The sequence below is a fragment of the Aythya marila genome (assembly GCF_965140915.1).
Source record: "Aythya marila genome assembly, chromosome: 6".
Taxonomy (NCBI): Eukaryota; Metazoa; Chordata; class Aves; order Anseriformes; family Anatidae; genus Aythya; species Aythya marila.
Window position 1 is genome coordinate 11,295,145 of NC_139047.1, and position 23,197 is coordinate 11,318,341.

The 23,197-nt window shown below is 42.1% G+C and overlaps 1 protein-coding gene across 1 annotated transcript; it reads right to left on the reverse strand.

Annotated features, from left to right (window-relative positions):
- Nucleotides 1-295: 295 nt before the first annotated feature.
- Nucleotides 296-23,189, reverse strand: MCM3AP (minichromosome maintenance complex component 3 associated protein). The gene is made up of 27 exons (XM_082762982.1): nucleotides 22,969-23,189; nucleotides 22,378-22,456; nucleotides 20,507-20,654; nucleotides 19,575-19,765; nucleotides 18,305-18,444; nucleotides 17,604-17,801; nucleotides 17,128-17,396; nucleotides 16,328-16,490; nucleotides 15,615-15,775; nucleotides 15,047-15,291; nucleotides 13,958-14,148; nucleotides 13,099-13,199; nucleotides 11,582-11,713; nucleotides 10,899-11,012; nucleotides 10,258-10,410; nucleotides 9,540-9,737; nucleotides 9,181-9,249; nucleotides 8,312-8,443; nucleotides 7,766-7,919; nucleotides 7,054-7,309; nucleotides 6,574-6,671; nucleotides 5,492-5,882; nucleotides 5,081-5,332; nucleotides 4,194-4,323; nucleotides 3,426-3,632; nucleotides 2,595-2,745; nucleotides 296-2,089 (listed from the first exon to the last, which is right to left on the reverse strand). The coding sequence occupies exons 1-27, from the start codon at nucleotides 23,134-23,136 to the stop codon at nucleotides 1,931-1,933; spliced, it is 4,650 nt and encodes a 1,549-aa protein (XP_082619108.1). The 5' UTR covers nucleotides 23,137-23,189; the 3' UTR covers nucleotides 296-1,930.
- Nucleotides 23,190-23,197: the final 8 nt, after the last annotated feature.

The following is a 23,197-nucleotide window of genomic DNA, read 5'->3' on the forward strand; positions in this document are numbered from 1 at the left end:
TGCCGGCTGCGCTAAGAGGGCGCTGGCTGCCGTGCCCCCATGCGGGGCCTGCAGCGGGGCGGGGCGGGGCGGGGCGGGCCCGTGTCGGGGGGCGGCGGGCTCGGGGCGGGCAGGCGGCGCGGTGGGGCGGGACGAGGTGGCCGAGTGGTGAAGGCGATGGACTGCTAATCCATTGCGCTCTGCGCGCGTGGGTTCGAATCCCACCCTCGTCGGGGCCTTTTGCTGCCGGTCCCCTGCCCACAGGGGTCAGCTCTGGCTCCCTGCTGCCCACCACCCCCGGCTGTCTGCAGCTAATCTGCTGGATTAGAGATAAAATTAAAAAAAAAAAAGCACAGTAGTTGTAGGTTCTATGTAACAAAAAGGCAAGAGCCAAATTCAAGCCACAGAAAGCATTTATTAGGTACAAAGGACATTTACATGAAACAAGTCAACAAAACTCAGCCCAACAAACCCCAGCAGTAGGAACATCTCAGAGCACGGCCGCTTCAGCTTTAACTTTCTGATTTCCACTGCAAGTAGCAATTGTGCCTTAACACTACATGTAAGAGAAACAGCAAATACTATATGAAAATATAACATTATTTTGGGGAAGTAGCTGACAGATGTGGACCGAATTTCAAATGAAATTAGAAGCAAGTCAGACAAATGATCTCACCTGTCCGGTTATAAATCAGTGTTTACAGTGACAGCAGCAGTGATTTGTATTTCACCAGGTGGCAATGAGAAAAATCTGCTGCTGTTGCAATTTTTTAAAAAAAAGATTACTGTACTAGAGTACTGCAACCATGAAGTACATCTTCACACTATTTACATGGAATCAATATTAAACTAAAACCAAAAGGTCTTCAATTTTCAAAGCTATAGCTGTATAAAAACTAGAGAATGACGGGATTCTGAGCTCTTCCAGAAAGGAAAATTGTTCTTCCGTAGCTGTTTAATGAAGAAAATGCCTTGTATTCCAGGCATGACAATTAGTCTGTAGAATAAGCAACTGATTTAGTTTTAATGCTATACATATTTAACATAACAAAACTAGGGCCCAGCAGCACGAAAGTCCTTCTGGATTTGCATAGAGCACTTAAGTACAAACAAACAAACAACAAAAAAAAAACCATCAAAATGTTGTAACTACTTCAGAATGATCACTGATATTCCTAAGCAGCTAAAAACCCTTCAAACCAAGGTGCTGCTGCTGCAAGGTAGCTTATGCATCAAGTAAACACAGAGCTGGGACAGCATCCTGTGGACTGTGTGGAGACCGATTGCTCTGATGCTCTCAGGGGTCCTTGCTACCTTATTGTTTTCTCCTGGTGAGGTTAAATATAACTACATGCTTCCCACAAAACTATTTTCTACTAACTCCTCACAACAGTATTCTCATATCCGCATTTCTATAGAAATTGAGATCTGATCACAAACAAAAAATCCTGGTCCTACAGCAGCATTGCTCAGCTTCTTGCAGTGTTATGAAGGCAAGGGAGAGAACAAAAGCTAGGTACAAGGAGAGCATCACTACTCTGCACAAACTGATACAGAACTAATATGGACAACCAACTCATCGCCTCTTTCCTGGCTGATTGACAATTGATGAGAGTTGGTAGAAAGGAACAAAACACCGCTGTGTCAGTTTACGGCTTTCCATGACTAGCATCTGACTTGTCTCCACAGCTATGAAACAAGTCAGCTTAAAAGGAAGGGATCCCAGACCAGCCAAACCTCCGCTGTGAGCCAAAGGGACACAGTGAATGCCCCTGTACATCCTTTCTATGCAAGGCAGCCATGCAGGAGCGGCCCAGACCCTGCACCTGCTATGTTCTTCTCCCAGGACACGTTTTTTCCTCTAATGTTAGGCAGGAGTTCCTCTGTTGAATCACTCAGCCCTGGATTTCTTTACCAAGTTTCTTGGTCTGCACAGGTATCTCATTTCTGCTCAGATATCCACCATGTCCATCAGAGTAGACAGGTGGAGCTCAGAAGCAACCTCACCCTCCCTGTTAGCTCTGAGGAGCCTTTGCAAGTGTTTCAGTCTGTCCGACAGTATGGGGCTTAGGTTGTCCTCCAACAGCTCACATCCTGCTTGACTTCCAGCCTGGACAGAAAGGAGAGAGAGATGAGACTGAGGAAGTTGCGTTATCTAGAACCAACAAAGGACTTCTCAGCTTACTGTTCTGCTACTTGAGGATAACCACAGAGGTCAGCCCCCCCCCCCCTAATTCCCAAAGGATGTATGATAAAAATAGCATGTTCTGCTATTTCTGGACCCAGTTTTCCTTTAACTGGGTGAAGCTGACTCGCAACAGTGATTCTCGAAGTTCACTTGTGGCATTATACTGTTAGAGCTGCCAGCAGCAGACAGGAGTTCATCACACATGTTAACAGTATTTCAGGTCTACGGAAAATACTCCCCTTTCTGGAATTACCGAAGTAATCCCTCCTTATTTTCAAGGTACAATTTCTCAGTTCTTCATTTCCCAAGTGTGTCTAATACCACCCAGTCAGGTTATTCCCACTAATGGTTTGCAATTACAGCAGGTTTGATGCCTGCACAGTACTCTTCATAGCTACAGTTAAGTTCTCAGCACATTCTTTCTTACCCCTTGAACAGGTGACATGGAACTCCTGATCAACGGACCAGTGATAGCTGGGGTGGAGACCAGGGATTGGGGAAGGTAGAGTGGAAGACCCACGAAGTCTCCAAGGGGCTCAGTGTCCTCAGTTAGACATTGTTGCAACTGTTCTTCAAACCTGCAGAGAAAGATCAGGAGCACCAGTTACGCTGCCACCTGGCTTTGCTCTTGTAACCAGAAGGTAAAATAAGTGTTGGGGGTTCAGAGGTGTCTGCAAGAAGGATCTGATGTTAGCAGTCATTTCCAACACTGACTGACATCCCCAACTGCTATTAAAAGAAAAAAGAAAAAAAAAGCCATTTTCCACTCATTGTATTGTGTTTTTATCTAGCTGCATGCTGAACATTTTGCCCAGAAGGGTACTCTGAGATGCATTATCAAAATCTTTACTGACATCCAAAAAATTACATCAACTAGCTTTCCCTTGGTAAACTACATGGATGACCTTGTCATAAAAAGCAATTAAGTTTGTTAAGCAGCACCTTCCCTCATGAACCCATGTTGGCTGTGACCAATGACCATATTGGCCTTCAGGTGTTTTTTAATAATTTTCTCCATAATTTTACCAGGTACTGAAGTAAGACTGACAGGCCTGTAACTGTAAGAAGGACAAGAAAGACAACCCTGGTAATTTGGAACTGATATGCTTGATGAAGGAAGATGAATCTGGAGATAGTCTAAGAAACAACCTAGTTTCTTAGCACTGTTGGAATTCAGCTTCCCAGTGCATTCAGGTTAAAAATTGCTAACAATTGTGGGCTGGAGCTGCAAGGAAAGGATGTTGCTCTGATAACTCACCTTCTGCTTTCCATTTTTTCCTGTTGCAACTGTCTTAACAGCCGCTCCGGGAGAAGGTCCTGGGCCGAGGTTGTGTCTGTGAGTGGATCTGCACTGGGAATGCTCCTTTCTTGACTCAAGAGCATGTTCATGCCAGCACCATTTTGTTCTGGCATCATGGAGACACTACGGGGTTTCTTAAAAGAGACAGTAGATTTTATCCTTGACCTGAGAGGGAGAGGGGAACAAAAACAAAACACAGAAATTGTTAAGAGTTTGTTTTTTCCCTACTAGCATAGAAATATCTGGGAGTAAAAAGCAAACAGAGACATAGACTATAGTACAAGGGTCTAACAAACCACCACCACCAAGTGGGACTTCAGAAGAGCAAATCTGACTGGGATTCACTTCAAAGAACTGTACCCATCCAGTATTTGCTATACAAAAGAGCAACAGATAAGCTTCTGAGACAGAAGAGAGGTTGGCTTTACTCTGAACAGGGCTAGAGAATTGAGCTAGGCTCCTGAGAGCTCTCAAATCCATTAATACCACATGGACATATAGCTTTAAGGCAGCCTCGCCCCTCAACCATGCATTTTCCCTTACATCCTACAAGGAGATGTACAAAAGCACGTTCTAAGAGAATGTCACGTACTGGTTCATGACATCACAATAACAGGATATGACCGTGACAGAGGCCCTGAGCAACCTCCTCAGAATTCACCAAGCAGCTCTGGTGGCTTCATGGGCAGCTGAATGCCAATTGGGCAGCGTCAGCAGCCATCTCACCTCTCATTGCCTTGCCGGATCTCCTCCTGCGTGCGCAGTCTGGCTTGTTCCCACGCGTAAGGGATAGCGAAGTTCTGTAAATGCTCCTTGAAGAAGTACACACGAATCTGTCCATCTTCACTTACTGCTTCTGTGAATAAACAACATTTATTATCAGTACAGATTTTCTCTTCAAAAGGAAAGCTTTAGTATTAAAAAGCCAATATGAGGGAAAATAATGTGTTCCCGTTCAAGTAGATTTTTGTTGTACTCAGCATGTAAAAATAAGGGTTGTCCTGAGCTATTTTACTGCTCAATATACCACATTACTGAGGAAGAGCATAAAATGTTCTTTCATCTTCATTTTAAAAATTCTGGTGCATCTAAGCACAGTGTTCAGCAAGTTCAGTAACCATTTCAAAGGAGACTCTCTATAATTAAGCCTAACAAAGCATGGAAAAAAGTCCACACACTTTTAAATTGAAAGTAAACAGAATTAAAGACAAGCTTCATTAATCCACGGAAGTGTTCGTTAAGAGTGGCAGTCTGCCATCTCAGATGATCTGAGCTGATGTGGCTTGTCAAGTACCAATTCTCGGTCTGTGGGTGAATCTAAACACCCTCTGCTCTGCCTGGGAGAAGACTGAAAGACTGACTGTATTTCTCCACACAGAGAGAAGTGTGCTGAACACAAGCTCAAGTCATCATCAACAATAAGTATACACTGAATAGCAGAAAGACATGCAGTAAGCACACTGTCATTCTGCAACACGAAAAAAAGATCAAGACCAAAGCTCCATCCCTGCTACATTGATACCCACTCACTATGATGCATGAATGCACCACTGCCAAGTTATTAAACATTTATGCAAGAAGTGTCATCCTTGCTGTAGAAGGACATAAGATACCTGGTGCAACAGGCAGTTTTGGTGGTTTCCAGTCTCTTAGCTTATGATCAATGCAGACTGCCAGAATAGCATCCCAAGGGATCTCATCAACAGAAGGCCCGTCAGAGCTCCCTAATGTCCTGTTTTTCCACTTCTGATATGTTTTGCTCAGCAGATTCTCCACTTGGGACTGGATCAGTGGTTGAGTATGTGAAGAATTAGCGATCTGAGATACATACTGAAAAATCATGTGGCAAACAGGACTCCAAGGAGCTACAGGAAACAAACAAAAACCAAGTGGATTGTGAGAATTTGTGACATAGCCAGACCGCACATATAAGAAGTTGATGGCTCAACACAGTGCAGACACGTTTAAGAGAAATGATGCGTGCATGTTGCAGCAAAGATGATGCCACAACATCAAGTACGTACCACCTAACGGAGGCAGGTCTAGGTAGGGGATCTGGAAGGACAGCACAGCCTTTTTCAGCCAGGCTAGGTGATCAGGCATGTTCCACTGCAGGTGGGGTAAGAGCTTGTTACCCCCAGGCTCTGAAAACTCAGTAACAGGCCAAGACAAGTCACAAAGATGCTCTGAGGATGCTGCATCTGAAAGAAACTGCAGCACACTGTTGTACAGCTCTATGATGGCCCCGGGTTCCTGAGATGGCAGGCCAGCTAAACGTCTCTCCTTCCAGTCAAGGTAGAAGCGCTTGCCAAATTCACCATCAATCCCATCCTCAATGTACTCCTGAAGGGTCTGACTGCAGATCTTAAGGGAGTTAGGGCACTGGGAAACCAACCAGCCCACAGCTGCAGCAATCTACGACACACAAAACACAAGCGGTTGGAAACCCAACTTCACAGTGATCAAGACACTAATGATTCAATCCCACAACCTTGTGTTTGATGTAACAAAATTTAAGATTCTATGCAGCAAAATACAAATAGATTCTCTCTCAACATTCTCATATGTGCAGTAATTGTTCTCCAGCTAGGTGGTCTCAAATTTAATTCACATGCAGCGGTCTCAGGAGCAGACAGGCAGAGGCTGTTCATATAAGGTGCCATTTTGCCATGAAATTCTCTGCTCCAGAATGCTGGGGATGTCAAAAATTTATCTGGGGTCAAGAAAAGATTTGGCAGATTCACAAGAGTTAGCTCACAGGGACTAAACCCAGAGAAGTCAAGCCTGATCCTGGCAGTCCATAAACCACAGAGATGCCAGCTGCAAGGGTTTGCAGGGGAGCATCACCCTGTGCTTGCTTCGTTCCTTGCACATTCTTTCCCTAGGGACCTTCCTCAGCCACTGTGATCAAGGAATACAGTGGCTGGAGCTGCAGTCACGTCAGCTCAGCTGTTCTCAAACATTAACCTCACCCACCTCTCCAACCCACCCTGCTATGTCTCTCACACATGACACTTAGTGTTAAATATCCAAGGCATTAGTAATTAAGGAAGGTTAATTATAAACTAATTGAGTATGTTTTCATGTTCCAATCCACTGTTCTTACCCTTTTTGTTCCTTGTAAGTCATTGATAGAACCTGATAACTCAACAATGATGTAGTCTGAAATAAGCTGGGCTGAAATCAAGTCCTGAAGCATTAAACCTTAAAAATAAAGAAACAAAAAAGAACAAAAAAAACATCACACGTACACAGAGAAAGAACAAAATATTTATCTTCTACTCTGACCCAACTGCACGCACTGTATACGTTCCCAGCATGTTTTCCTTCTCCATCCTTCCCCTAGACTCTCAAGATCAAATATTGTGTGCTAAGAACAACTGGAAGCCAAAGAAGAGTTCATCACTTTCCATCATGATCAACTGTTAAAGTCTTTGGATTTCTACCAAAGCTGTGAAAATGCATTGTACTTCACCGTCTCTGTCTGCTAGGCTCTGTATTTGAGATTACACTAGCCACAAAAGTTCTACCTTGAGCATTCACGTTATTTTTACGTCTTAAAAAAAAAAAACAAACAGTTATGTACCTTCTTCAACTTCTTTCTCTATGGCCTCTTCCGCAGTGGGGACTACAACCACCAAAGGAACTATTGGGTGGAAAGGTTTGACCTGAAGCAACTGTTTCAGCTGCAGCAAAGCTGAAAGCCAGTAGACATCTTCTTCTGCAACATCTTCACTCCTTACTCTAGGGGGCAGGAGAAGAATGAGTCCACTGGTTCCAAGTAAGTCTTTTTGCATGTTTGCTGCATCAAGCTCAGAGTCAGAGAGCACACCATGTACCACCTATACAAGAAACAAAGATGACAACAGTAAAATAACTAAGCAAAGCAATTTTCTGAAATTTACTGAAAACTGCAGTTCACTATTATTAGCATTCAACTTTGATATTAATTACCAGGAGCTCTACAAGTCTTCAGACAATGATTGTAAGAAAGATGTCTTCAACAGATGCATGTGAACACAGAAGTGTACTTCAGCACCTGATGTACCTGATTTGGCATTGGAAATTGAGAAGATTGAGGTTCTACTGGTAAACTGTATTTAGGCAGGTATTACTTGATTGACTGGAAACAAGGAGAAATACACACTTTTCTCCAGACCTTTTCAACAACCCTATCCCTGCCAGTATTACCTCTGTCTGACAGGACACAGCATGAGAAGCTCCCAAACAATATCCACTGAAAAAGAGCACACCCCCTTTTACAGCCTGTCAGGTATCACAAAATTGCTCTCACTTACCTTAACACACACACTGACGTTAATGCTTCTGCTCCCTTGCATGCCAGGAGAATTAAATAATGTCAGTGTTTGAATTCTACCTTCTGCACATGAAGCGTTTTTCTTCCAGCTTTTGTCTCCAATAAATTTGGTCTTAAACCAATCCACCAATACTCTAGCAAACAAGAAAGTGGTTTTGTTTGTTTGTTAAATGGCATTTTGAAGTATTTAGCAACAACACATCTCAGATACCAGAATCTATTACAACCCTCACAATGCCTGGATATTGCTATGCGTCTATCAGATGTCCTTAAATTCTCCATAATATTACCTAGCTAAAGATTTTCTGTTTTCAATATGAGCAAATGCTATTCAATGAACAACAGCAGAAGACCATATGGACCACTGCCAAAATTCTAGCTGTATCTTTCAAGTGCTCTGGAGAAAAAAAATACAGAGGTTTGATATGGTAGAGTAAAAGCATACATCAAGGGCTACATACTACTATTCTTCCATTCCACTGCCATACTTGAGAAAGGGAGTCAGAAAATAATCTCTTCTGCTTACCTACTGAGATCATCCTCTGCATATTCATCACTTGGCAAAACCAATAGCACTTTCCAAAATATCTGATCTTGTTGAAATGGTATATGTTCAGTGATTAATGAGGTGAGATCCAGGGGAGTCCAAGCTAAATCACTTAAAGAGAGAAAGAGAGATAGAAGCTGGTTAAAAAAAAAAAAAAAAAAAAAAAAAAAAAAAAAGACCCCCTAGAGCTACATCCCCCTCCTGGAGAATGTTCTTCTTGCCTCGAACAACTTACAATACTGCAACTGGTTACTGTCTAATTCAAAAAGCTCTGAAGTTGTGTTTCATCTTTTAGCTTTGTTGCCCATATATTTCACCACACCCCAGATTCCTTCCTTCCCCAGCTCTCCTTGAGGAATTGCAGCTGCCAAGTCTGTTAACTGAGCCTTGCTTTGGGGATTGTGGGACAATACACATATCACTTCACCTCCACACTGCTTAAATACCCATCTCCAGTGAACACGCAGGGCACTGGAGTGCATGGCAAGTCATGAAAACCAAGTCTCCTGCTGCACATTTAAAACCAAGGTCAATCCCTTTGTGCCACAACCCAGACTGATAACTGCTTATATAATCATCTCTCCCTATACCCCTCCTATCCCACCCAGGGGCAAAATTTAACAAACACACACCAGATCCTCCAAGTTATACCCACGGCATTAGGATAAGACAGCCAACACTTCCAGGGATTTACCATCCAGTTCCCTTATCTAGAAAATACTTAGAGAAGCAAGGCCGCTAGTGGCTACTTGAGTATGATCTGCCACTCTGAGATGACACCTTCAGGATCTCTGGCATTTCTCTTACAGTTTTCTTAAAAAGAAAACAAGGATCAAACACTAACTTACCTTAACAATTGCTGGTAGAAGTGACAAACTCTAATTTCATGCACTGTCTTGTTTCTCATCCAATTCAGCCTGGAAACAAAAGATCCTTTGTTGTGATTTTTTGGGTAACTATAGCTAAAGATACTGCTTTTACAGAACACTAAGACCTGAGAATTACTGCATATGCTTTAGAAAGATGCAGTTAATAGAAGAGTGATTTCTTTGGGTTTTCAGTCTTTCATGGCATTTGTGCAGAAAGGGTCTTCTGGGAAAGGTATTTAAAAACAAGTTGTATTGCAAAAACATTAACTTTCACAATGGAAGAAGAGAACTTACTTTCCAAAAATCAGACTGCCACCCGCTCTCGTAAGTATCCTTACCTCGTGCAAGAGATTCCCAGCTTTCCTCCATTCCCCAGGTTTACAAGTCTCCTGCACAAGTTCTCCATGGCTATAGGCCACTCAGCACTGGGGGACAGAGCTTTCAGTTTATTTTGGGGATCTGTGCAACAGGGAGCAGCTGGAAATGCCCTCATTTGACGTTTCAGCTTTGTTCGAGCTGCCACTGCCTGCCTCCACCTTGAAAAGAGAAAAAATAAGGTCCCATTAACGAACCGCAGTCCATCATGGTGTTCATCTTTGCTCTTCAGACTGGATCAGGCTCTCAAACACCTCACAAGTCCCAGTCTGCCATGGGAAAAAGGTGAGGTGGTGTGTGTGGGTAGTGCAGCAGGCTCTGGCTGTTGTGCACACAGCTGCTAACTCACAGCTTGTGCACTGGATGAGACCTGCCCACCATACATGTTCAGCATCCAAAAGGGTTCAGCATCCTTACACATATTTCTAGCTAGAATGAAGCTGAAGTCTCCGATGAAGCTTATTACCTGACTCTGATGAGACATGTTCCACTCCCTATGTAAGGCTGAGCAACATTAGAGACCGGTAACAAAAACGTAAGCCCACCCTTCTACCGAAGCCAACCAGACATCAAAAACTATCTCAAAAAGAACACAGCCAGATAGGTGCAGTTTAAACCCTATTAACCACTCCCTGCCAGGACTCCTGAATAAAACAGCTGTATCAGAGGATGGCCACTCACCGTTGCAAATATTTGCAGAAACACTGGAGCTCCTGAAGGGTTTCCTTTGCAATCTGGAAAATCTCATCCTCCAGGAAGTGGTCCATGACATGACCACAGACTTCTTCCGAACAGCGGGCAATACGGGCTTGCCGGTCTCTTTCTAAGGCACATCTAATTCAAAACAAAATAAAATCAAGACCTCTAGCGAGGTGAACACCAGAGCAAGTACTAAAACAACTAGCTGTAGCACAAACAAGAGAAACCACCAGCACAACTAGCAAAGAGGAGGGATTTTCCTTGTACTTTACAGCCCGTCCAAGTAAGGCTTGTAACCAAACCTGAAGTCATTCAAGATTTCACTCTGATCACAGACTTCCAAAGAAAGGTCTGCAGCTGAGCCGTAAGGGAGGCAGAGTAAGAGCAAGCATATAGGGCAGCCTTGTCCAAGAGAAAGCCTCTATCACCTCCACCTGGGAGGATTGCAACTGAAATGGCAAACTGGCAATATGCTGCATGGCAAGTACACTTCCCCTCTCTTTAAAGCAGTTTATGGAAGATGAGCTTGGAGAAGGCCAAGCAAGGAGCTCAGCACTCCCTTATACCCTTACCCTTTAGAAAGCACCTACAGCAAAGCATAGCATATGGGATGTCGTACTTACTTTAACTCATTGGCTGAAGCTTCTTGAACAGTCTCGTTTATTACTTCTTCCATTAACTCCATACCCACCAACTGACTCAGCTGCTTTATTAACTGTTCTCTTTCCTGCCTTTGCCTAGAAGGACAGAGAAGACATTTACACAAGTAGCACCTGGCAAGCCTGCCACTTTGCTACAGAAACACTACACGCAGACCCATGGTTAACTCACCTAAAATGGAGCTCCCCTTAGCTGGTTTCTCCCTCTAAAAATTAAAAACTGGCTTGCGTGGAGCCAAGTCTTATCATCATACAGGTAAGATTTGGGTTCTTTTTTTCTTGCTTAAAAAGCCACAGACAAGTAGCAATCTCAGTAGCATACTCACTGCGTACAGTGGGGCCAGAATGCATCTCCCCCTCTGGAAGCTCAGGGTGAATAAAAATTCCTAAACATGCCAACCCACAATTTTAACAGTAGCTCCGTGAGGCTAACACACACTAACTAGCAGATTACCTCAGAACAGAGAAGGGACAGATTAAGTGACCCCAGGGCAGTTCAACATGAGACAAACTGAGCGGTATTGACAGCTGATAAAGTCACAGGGCTTGGGTACATGGCACAAGGACTCACGTTGGCACCTGCTGTCCTCATGGAGCCTAAGGATAGCTGCAGCCCACCCTGCCCCACAGCAAAAGCAGCAGCTCACCTCTCTTCCTCCACTCTGCGCCTTTCCTCCTTAACACGCTCCCTTTCTGCGCTGAGCGTGCTTCCAACCACTTGTCGGAGGACTTCCTCCATCACTTCAGCCACCAGTTCCTCCACAGTGGTCTCCGAGGTACTGCATGGAAACAGCAATTCTCTTCTCAATGCCAGGAAGCCGCAAGTGGGAGCCTCACGGGGAAGGCACCACACACCTGTGCTTTTCTCAAGCACGCCCTTGCTCTGCTGTGGCAGGCAGATCTCAGCCAGCAGCCAAGCGCCTGCCTCACCTTGCTCATTCCCCACCCCACAGCAGGGCATGGGAGAAAAAGATGAAAACCAAGAAAACTGGTGGATAAAGACAGCTTAATGAGGAAGAGGAAAAAAAAAAAAAAAAGAAAATACACTCAAGCACGCAGACAGCCTTGGTGCTGCGCAAGCACTGCTCAGCAGCAGCCAAAACTCTGGCGTGTTATCAATACTGCTTTCGTCACAAACCCAAAACACAGCACCATATGGGGTGCTGTGAAAAGAGTTAGTTCCATCCCAGCCAGACAAGAACATCTGTAAATTTAGTATCTACCCTTGGCTAGCAAAAACACTTGCCATGTGCAGACCTCACATTCTGTTAAGATCAAGATTTCTCACTTTAGGAGAAGATCTAAAATCCACACAAGGACGCTGATTTTAATTTAACATTACTAGGAATAATCAACAGAAAAAAAAAAGAGTAAATCTTATTCATTTTCATATTTCTTTTCCCTAAATAAATAACCTAAAATCCAAAGAAAATAAGCCATACCAGAGTCTAGCAGCCAGTTTATTCCTTGCTCACAGTCTCTGCCACACTTAGCTCACCCCATTTCAAATATTTTTATTATATTTTACTATTATTACTTCTAGCCAAGAACAGAAGTTCAGCAGTTTACTTAGATGGGTAAAAGCAGTGAACTTGTTCTAGTCCTTGCCAAGAAACACCTCCATCAAATTTTTTTTTTTTTTTTTTTTTTTTTTTTTAAGTCAAATTCCTTTTTGGCAACTCAGTTCTGGATTAACGAAGTTAATTCTCACATCAGGCTAGTGAATCAGGGGTCATAGGGAGCTAACCACCCCTGCTGGGACTGAGCAGCACAGACAGAATAGCACATGTGCATGTGTAAGTGATCCTATTTATTATTAGAAAACATCACCCTACATCTTATTGTCTAAATGCTGGTACTTATTGCTAAAATTGTGAGTAACTTTCCTAAAGCCAAGTCTAGCATTGGCAACCAACCGGCAAGAGCAGGAGGCTGCACCAGAGACATACAGATGCTCCCTCCCACCAGCACATCCAGCAGTCTAGCAACTGCCTTGGAGAAGAAACATTTTAAGCAGAGAAGTAGAGCTTCCCTTCAGTGTACCAAAAAGACTGTCTCCGCTATAGACCTTGCTCAGTTTTATGATCTCCACACATGGTGCTGCTAAGGTAATTTCTAATTTTGTCGACACACTCCAGGAGTACCAGCAATAAATGTTCTTTACCAGATCGCTGCAGTCACGTAGTCAGCTCCTGCTCTGCCAACTTCTCTGCACTCTCCTTTGAGAACATCATGCACAAGCCCGTCCACCACCTCGGCGATGTCCTACAACACAGCAGGGGAAGCAATTGAAGCAAGTTGGAGCCCTGCTCAGGACAGCTGGTGTGCACGCATGAATTGGGAGTAAGGTCCTCCAGCCTTGTTTAAGTGATTATAACTGGCAACTGCGCGATTTGTATTTCTACTTACAGACTAAACTAAGTTAATCAAGTACAACAACCTGGAAATTCAAGGTTGAGTTTAAGAACCAGTTTAGAACCGTACAGTAACACCTCAGAGACAGAAGCAACTTTTTGTGTTATATACGGACAACACAATTTAGGAAATAGGGTAAGTGAATTTTGAGAGTAATTCTTATTTTTGTACTTTAGTTTCTTTTAGAGTTGCACTGCTCTACAAGTATTAGCTGACGTAATTTCAGGTGACCAGTTCTAGTCTTTACTGAAAGGTAGCCATATCCAGGTAGAATACAGCAGCTCTACTCCACAAAGCAGTGCAACACTCCAGAACAGGTTCAGCATTAGTGCATATCCTAACTTGCATGAGGGAGAAAAAAGGGAAACACCAAAAATACACAGGGTACAGTTTCAAACTTGCATCTGAAATTACACAATACTTCTTTTCAGAATAGTTCGAGGAACGATCTTAAAGTACCCGCCACTCCGAACCAGGCAGAGTCCATTTTTGCCTCTACATGATGTCAAGATTCTGAACAACTAAAACAACCTATCAGTCTCACCTGCTTTACATTATATTTTCAAGATTTTTCCCAAATATTCCATTATGATTTTTGATTTCCTTACTGTGTCTGTGTATACAGGCTGAGGTTTTGAAGAAAGAGGCTCAGGTTGTCCAGCAGACTGGGAAATTGCCTGCACAGGAGGTAGTATTGGCACAATAGGACGAGGTAACAGTGAGGGCAGAAGATGAGCTTGAGGCTGGGCTCTTACTGCTGTGACATCTAAATCCACACCTTTGCTTTCCACTCTTACTTCTTTAACAGGTGAGTCAGCAGAGAAAAATAAAAATGGAAACACATTCAGATACAAATAGCTCAACTATTCTTTGCTGCTTGTTATATTTTAAAGCTAGCTTGTCTGACAAATCTCATCAGGTCATAAAACAAACCCACAATGGCAGCCTGCTGCCTTGAAGATATATAATTATATATTGTGGAAACCAATTTCTAGGCATAAATATTCTATAAAAATATTTTATATATTTATAAATATATTGATATTTATATAAATATATGGAGAGATTATATATAAATATATAAATATTTATATACTATATTACTATGTATATATTATATATAATACAGGTAAAAAATTAAATGTTTTACATAAATATTCATAATTACTGCACATTGCCTCCAATATCAACCATATACATTTCCAATAACAAAACAACTTGTTTTAAGACAACTATGCCTAGCACCTACACACATGCTTCTTGAAAAAACAAAAACTATCTGTACTTTCTGCAACGACAAAGCATAAATCCAGACACCTTGAAAGGGAAGATGATTGCAAGCACAGGGGAACAAACAGCATATAAAACCTGGAAGCTGAAAGGGGAAGTCAGCTATCTGAAACAGCCAAATACGTAGTTATTTCACCTATACTGGTAAAATTAAGCTTATTGCCATCAGAGTATTTTCTGTATTTATTAATCACTGAGTGTTTTTTTTTGTTTGTTTGTTTGTTTTTAATTTTTACACACATGTAAGTACATTTAAATCAAAACATTATTTCATTACACCCAAATTCCCATGCAATTTCAACCCAGATGAGCAAAGAACAACTTCTGCTTTGAACAACAAAACTACTCATAGAACAGACATAGCAGCATGTTCTTGAGAAGTACCTAAAATGCACATTCAGTCTTACCTGTTGCTTCTACACTGGACTTTTGGCTACTGCTAGCTTGATCCACAGAGATGCTTCCACCAGTATATTTGTTCTGTCCATTAAAGCTAGACACAGGCACGTGGTGAGGCACTGATGGTAATGGCCCGCCATTTACAACTTCCCCAACTGAGACAGTTAGCTTCTGGCTGACAAACAGCGATTTACGGGGCTTGGGTAATCCATCAGGCTCCAAAAAAGCTGAGCGATTCAGCTCTACATAAGCACTGGGGAAAAATAAGAAGCAGGAATACATAGTCAAAGTTCCAGTAACCTAAGTATTTTCAACCGTACAGCACAAAAATAAAAATGCACAGGCCTGAAAAAAAGGGTATGGTAGGAAAACCATTTCTTGAGGGAGAAAGAATTAAAGAACTTTTCATAATTATATCAATACACATAGAAGAGATTATTGAAGTTTGTGCTCATCACTATTCCAGTGCTTAACTTACACAAACTCCAGGGGTGGCCCATCCACTTAACGCTCTGCTTGACATTGGTCTAACCCCAGTAGGCATCTTCAGACTGATACTCTTTCCTTTATACTTACCCATCAGATACACTCAGGCCATAGTAACTTATAAAATCAGTTGCTTCTTCACAATCCTTGAACAGCAGCATGCGGACCAAGTGATCCAATGGAAACACAGTGCATCTTTGGGTGCTTACAGTGTAGGCAATATTAAGAGACTTGAGAGCATCTTTACGAATCTGCAGGGGCGGGAGGGATAAAAGCAGGAGTCACATAAACTGCTAAGTGCACTCTAAAAACAGAAATATTTTTTTACAAGAAAGCAGCACTTTGTCATCAGACAGACACATAAATAAGTGTTTAGATTTAGCTTTAAGTGCTGTGCACTTTCTTTCCAGTTTCCACCCCTCTTCAGCACTGCTCATTTTGAGCATATCCCTTTGCAACTCCCGTGCAAGAAAAAAAGCTTGCAAGGGCTTCTGAAAGCACATGTTGATGTTTTGTTTAAAAAAAAGTCTCAGGCCCACTTCTTTGCTCCCCAAATTATTTTCAGGGAAAATATATATTTATACACAGTCATGGAAAAAAATTACTAAGAGCACTCATCTTTAGTACTTGTCTTTTATAACCTAGTAGAAAACTTGATTTTTTAGAAACACTTAAGATTCAAGAACAAAACTATTTTTAATGTTAAATATTTACTGAGTTGTTTGCTCTCTGAACTGATTTCCTCCTGAAAAACTGTTTTACAGGTTAAAGCTTTTTTAAAATATCCATCTGCTTTTTCTTACCTGGTTGAAATAACAGTGTAAGAGACAGGCATTCAGATAAGAAGCTGCCTGCACTAACTTGAAAAACCTCACAAAATTGTTGCTGTTTAATGCAGCAAAAGCTTGAACCGCAAATCTCACTTCAGGGGAGTTTCTAACCTCTGGATGAAACTGCTGCACTTCTCTGCGGAGATAAAGACAGAGACAAACCTGAATCAATACAAACAACTGGATAGCAACCTATAACAAAATGGAATTACAATCAGGAGCTTCAAGTGAGACGTGCAACTTTCAAGTGTCAAGACCAAAACCGATGTCTGTGAGTAAATACTGCAGCAAAGTTAACTCATCAAAAATCTTCTAAAGAAACTTGCATAATCAGCATGCTATGATTTAGGTACATCATTCCAGCTTCTAGGGAAGAAGGCAATTAGGAGACTGACCAGAAAAGCAAAGTACAACACTGCCCACAACATTTTTTTTTTTTTTTTTTTACTTGATTCTACTAGAGATAAAGGCATGAAGATTGTACATCTCTCCAGTAAGAAGGATCTCCTTGATTGAGGAAAGTATTTAATTTTTACACTTGCTGTGCAGAAATTCTGGTGAGGTATTTAAAAATCAGAAGTTTCTTCTTAAGAAAAGACACATTTTAATGACATACTACAAATTAAAGCAATATTACTACAGTACACCATAGTCTTTCTTTGGCAAAAGCAATTGCAGCTAAGGTCTTCACTTCCATCACAATTTTTTGGGGACTTAATTCTAATTTCTTCCCAGAGACAAGAGAGAAACTAAGTGATATCTATCATTCCCACCTGAGAATATCACCCTTGTTGAGATTCAGCAAAACATTATAACCTCTGAATTCCGCTTCACTCTTGCAGTAAATTCCCTTGTTAGCCAGGTCATGATACATCTCCTTCAAGCTCTGCAGGCATTTTGTCATATTCTCGTTGTTGATTTTGGCATCAAAGGAGGACATTGGCTCTTCACACAAGTGGTGAGCACAATGGATGTGAAAGCGAGCGCATTTCTCAATCAGAGATACCATCAGCGGGTTACAGAGATGCTGCTGGGTTATATCCTAATCAGAACAATAAACAAAGCATTTATGTGCACTTTAAACTAAAGCTAAAAAGCATAGTCATCCTGTCCTACTTTTGGAAAATTCTGTGCTTTGTGTCAGTTTTCAATTCAAGTATTTCAAATACTATTGGTTTTAGCTTCACTTTTTACAGTATCGTGCTCATTTGCTTTCTATCATCTAACATCTCCATCTACTAGTGCTTACCTTTCTTATTCCTCGAGTTCTGTTCCAAACAAAGTCATACCATTCTCGGTAATTTCCTTCCCCTTGGTCCATAATATTTGTCACTAAATAGTCCATGGTCATGCTCAACACTTCAGAGGGTCTCAATTCATGGGGCAAAGGCTCCTCCTGGTCTGCTGAAGACCTGCTATATTCCTTGATTGCTGCTGCATGATCTACCTGCAAGAGGCAGAGAAAATAAATGAAAACCAAGAAGTCTTTTTAAAATAAAAAATAAAAAAAATCAGGAGTGTAAGATTTCATCACATTCATGCCTTTACTTTAGCAAGGAGCAGACTATTAGAGGAGTTTTTCCACTGTTTACACTAACAACCCATGTAGGTTCTGCTATGATAGCAAGTAAATTTTATTTTATGACAGGAGCTGACTTGGCAGTCCCTCACTCGTCACCTTCAGAACTTGTACACTGCTAAGCACAACTACATACAGATCTAAATGCTTTTCTGGAATGAAATAGAAAAGGTTATTGCAGTACTTAAATAGCAAACATCCACCATCCATTTTTTACAATGGGCAATTAGAAGCCAGATTAGTGTGTGTCTACAAAATTCCCCACCAGAATTAACCCTGTAATCAACTAGATAACACTGACAGCTTTATATAAGGAGCAAATGAACAGATGTGCTGAGAAAAGCAAACTCTTGCTTACAGAGGATTCATACCTTGTCAGATCCCAAAAGCAACTCAAAGGTACTGAGCTGGTTTCTCGTCTCCCTCATGTAACGCTCCTTTTCAGGACACATGTCGGGACAAGTGCCAATGACAGTTTTTGCTTTGCCAAGATCAGTCCTTTTTATTCGAGCTAAAAAAAAAAGTTACAAATTAAAATAGTAACGTTAAGCATCTCTCTTTTAGATTTCATGACAAGCTATTTTCTTAATGTGTTAACACACCACAAAGCACAGCATCTGCCTAAGCTGAGGTCCATACACTGTCAATGGGCGGACATCAAGAAGCAGGCTGCCAAGGCAAGGGTTCACTAAAAATCTGGTATGAAGGGATCTCTAGAGGCTCCCAACCAGACTCCCCTTGGAGCAGGAACCTGGCATGGCTGGAAATACACAAGGATGGTTTTCCCCCATTCTGGGGCTGGTCCCAGGGCTGCACTGTTCATCTGGGAACACTTCTTATACTGTCCCACCCAGGTATGGAGAGTTTCTGTTGAAAACATCAGACTCTAAACCTGATAACTCCACGTTTTGTATCCCAGAAGCCCAACTTGTTTGTATCCTAAACTAACACCATCAATTTCACAACTCCATGTCAAGTGACAGAGAAATGTGTTTGCTGATGTTAAAAAATAACACCTTAAATAAAAAAATAGGATCAACTTTGAAACAGCAAGAATAGGATGAAAGGGTTTACAACACAGAACTATGAAGCAAGAGGAGATTTATTGAATTTCATTTTTTTAATAGTTTGCTTTCAGAGATACACTGTTAGATTTTGGTTAGCTTTCTCTGAAGAACCTGCATCGGTGCACATCGCCCTACACAGCCTCCCCTAGGGCTAAGGAAACCAAGGCCTGCATTTAGCAAGCCAGTCTCACATGATGATGCAGTTACATGGGGTGGCTTAGCTGACCTTGTCCCTGCTGATTTTCCTCCCATTACTAATAGGGATCATTTTGCCAGAACTCAAAATAGACCCCAAAGTACTCAAAATTTCCTTCAAAGATAAACAGTCTGCTATTCACTATCCACAAGAAATACGCGTGTGCAATAAGAAATGGATTTCTGTCGTATACATTAATTTCTTGTAGAACAACAACCCATTAAAATAAAAGACTACCTTTGCAGACTGTTCCATGTTAGTCTCATTTCAAAGCTATTACCATAACATTACAACAGCTTTGCAGACATCAAGCACTCATTTCTTCCCAGCAGAGAAGCTGATGATAAACTCATGAGCTTTTGTAATTAATAACAGTACCTTGTCGCATTATTTTGTCCCTTTGGTCCAGAAGACGGTATCTTTCTTCAGATGTCTCAGCCACTAACCCGATCAGGTTACTGAGAGATGATAATGAAGTGGCCTCTGAGTTCTGCCCTTCAGAACTAGAATCAAACAGATCTGCTTCAAATTGCAGCGCCTTCCGAAGACCAGGCTTCTTAGCTGGAGAGCTAAAAATGAGATTTTTTAAATCATTATTACACTATACATGCCCTGACCTTGCCAGTACACTCTTCAATGCACTGACATCTCTGTTTAGAACAGTATTTTAGTATTTACACAGGACAATGTATCAAGTAAACGGAGTATCCATCTATACCCATCACTCCGAGGCCCAACAGTTGGCATTTCAATCTAGGAATTAGCCTGCTGTTTGCTGTGAAAAAAAAGGGAACGCATTCTATAGCAACAAGGATCACTAGGAGATTTTACACGGCCTAGATATGAACATATTCAAGGAACAGTCATTCTTTTACAGCACATTAATGATTTTATAGTTCTATGACAATGCATACCAAATGACCACTGTCCAACTAGACACACCACTGAAGTGCCACAGAAAAATCACAGGACTGCAGAATCAGCACCTCACACAAAGCAGAGACCTCCTGTAAAAAGCCTGTTCTTTTGAACTGCAAAAAAGATTATGCCCCAAACTCACCAGCTATTACAAAAAGGCAACGCATTACACACAAACATTTGTCCACAAACAAAACTATTCACCTCAGAAACCAATTTAATCGAGACCACTCAAAACAGTCAGTCATCGCCACTTGGTCCTACTTGGGCTCTGCACTGTTTCACTATTTCCTTATGCCTTGCTGTTGCAGCTGTTTCTCGTGTTGTAACAGAGTACGCAAGCGAAATATGCAGACAGAAGTAAAAGGCCTGAAGAAGCAGAAGAGACATACCTTTTACCAGGCATGACAGCACTGGCAGAGGATCTTATTAAAGGTTTCCTAAGTGGGGAATGCTGGTAGTTTTGCTCTTCACTGTTTTGCCTTCCTTCATCTTCACCTGCTTTCTTCTCCTTGGATGAGAATTCTCTTTTTGCAGGACCTGAAGTAACATATAAACATGAAGGTGGGTACTTGGCAAATAATTTTATCAACAGCTTTTTTACCCTCCTTGGTTGTGATCAATAGTTGGTTTTGTTTTCTGATAATATTTTTTACTCACAGCTTCATGCAGACACAGAATGCTTGCAAGAAACTTGCACTAGCAGCTGTACCAAGTCTACCACTTACTAGTCAGCTTCAGTGTTCTATAAAGAAAAAGCATTCTTAAGTAAAACACTGCTCAGCAGTAACTGTAGTTACTCAGTAGATCATCAGTAAATGAAGTCTGGTCATAGTCTGAATTTGAATTCTTTTAGATTTGGGATATAATCCACCAGTCACAGCTCTTTACTAGGTATTCAATCCATTTCACCAACATAAACCACAGTTGTCAGAGCATTTTCAGTGCTCCTGAAGCATTTTAGTAATTATTTTCACATATCCAAGCTAAGACTAGGGTTGGCACGGCTTCCCAAGTACCTAGTCTACACCTTGCAGAAACAGAGAACATTCTCTCCCACGAAGAAATTTTCAGCCATTTGGATTTCTTAAATTTTCTCAGACTAGTTATTTCAGAATATTCCCATTTACATTTCTATAGACTTTAATGCCAGAATAACATGACAGAGGCATCATTATAGATGCTGGTTCCAGACGTTTATTCTCAGACAGGTCTACAGCCGTTCATTTTCTACAAAGGCAAGTTTCTGGGTTGGTCAAAGCCGTGGCAAACCATTCACTTGCTGACAGCTGAAACATATCCCCAGGGCACAATCTCAGAACTACACAGGCAGCGTTCATAAAATTAAAGAAAGGGAAGCAAGCGTCTGGCAATTCAGACATTCACCTAGGGGGGCAAATAGCCAGCATTCACATGTCATTTCGTCCTATTCACAAGCAGGGACTGGAATTCACATTTCCCATTTACAACTCAGTTCTTTCTAAGCCAGCCATGCACACTGTTCGTTCCTTGTGGTTTAAGCAATATACAGCTGTTTATATGCGGAAAAGCAGTCCCAGCAAGACAGACACTCAGACCGACACTCCTGAGTACTTGGTAACTCTGTTCTCAGGACACTTCTGAAAGCTGGAAGCCCACATCTCAGTCCACACTCTGGGCAGAGGCGCAATAGAAATTGCACTTTCTTACTTCCCTGAAGAACTCCCTACTTCTACACCCTATTTCTATTTCCAACTATGACTTGCAGTTGCTTACCTAAAGCTTCCTCAATACTAGAAGACAGTCCTACAGATGCTGGATATTCATGCAGCTCATAAAACAACTGAGTAACTTCATATAAGAAAAACTCTTTGCAGGCTAAGATTGGCTCCCAGGAATGGTGGGAGACAGGAGAGGGCTATCTCAGCTGTCCAACGGTCGAAAAGTTATTCTGGAAGCAACTCCATGCTTTAAACTGCTGTTGCTCTCTCCCCTACACATGCACTAATTGCCATTGGCAGAAACAGAACTACCCAGGATGTCAAATAAAACACAGGACAACTATTTTTATGCTTCTCTAACAACTTGCAACACTCACAGAAGCTCTGGACACCCAACAGTTTGCTAGAAGCCGGAGAGAACCGTGATACGTTTGGACCTCTAGCTCTCCAACTATGGAAATCATCTTGGTAGAGTCGTCAGTATATTAGAAAACAAGAACAGAGCAGATGCCACTATTTACTACGTATCATCCAATTATCATATCTAGAAACAAGAGACTTACTTGTTTTCTTCTTTTGCCAGAACGTTACTATGTCTTTGTGCAACTCTTTTGCCTTTTTTTTGGCAAGGGCAGCAGAGGCCTGGAAGAAAACAGTGTAAAAGCCTATTAGCAGGACACCACCAAAAACTGCAGTGCAACTTCTGCCAGAAAAAAAAAAAAAAAAGCATTTATGAACTCCCAAAACAGTCTGGGTTCCGCATTTTAACCTGTTGCCTAAGACCTACGAGCAAGTAGCAGGACTGGGCAGGCTTCCAGAGAGAATTAACTGCTTTTGTAAGGGAAAGTGGAGAGCACACGAGACTGAGGATGCCAACAAAAGGGCAGCATTTCCAAAGAGCGGGGCACTCTGCAGAGATCACTGTGCCCTTGGTGCTGCCACAGACCCGGCTGCGTAACTTTAGGCTGGTGTGGCACGGGAATACAGGTTGTAAATAGCAAGGATCCGCTTGGTGTCTGTTTTGTGATACCCGTGATGCAACAAATCCTCGGTGTTAACTTCCAAATAAAGGATGTGGAGCCTGATCAAACTGGGGTCTGACATAAAGGGCACCCCAGAGCTTTGATCTCCAGCTGCTCCCTGGCAGTACTCACATGATCGAAGAAGTGCAGGATGGCCATTTTCTTATTGCGCCGGGTCATGACCCGCCGCACCTTCACGAACTGCCCGAAGTGCTTCTCCAGCACCGTCCTGTCGTTCAGGTAGTCGGGGATGTTTTTGCACTGGATGGCCGTGAGCTCTCCGGGTGCCAGGCCCCCCATGCTATCCGTGCTCTCGCTGCTCCTCACCCTGCGCCCTGCGCTGCCCGGAGGGACATCTGTA

Bases quoted from the DNA above. Each gene is read 5' to 3' on its own strand.
- MCM3AP (XM_082762982.1), bottom strand. From the start codon at position 23,136: ATGGGGGGCCTGGCACCCGGAGAGCTCACGGCCATCCAGTGCAAAAAC. The intron at 20,655-22,377 runs GTAAGTCTCTTG...ATGTTACTTCAG, and splicing joins CTGGCAAAAGAAGAAAACAA to GTCCTGCAAAAAGAGAATTC. The intron at 11,013-11,581 runs GTGAGCTGCTGC...CTGTCCTTCTAG, and splicing joins CGCAGAGTGGAGGAAGAGAG to GCAAAGGCAGGAAAGAGAAC.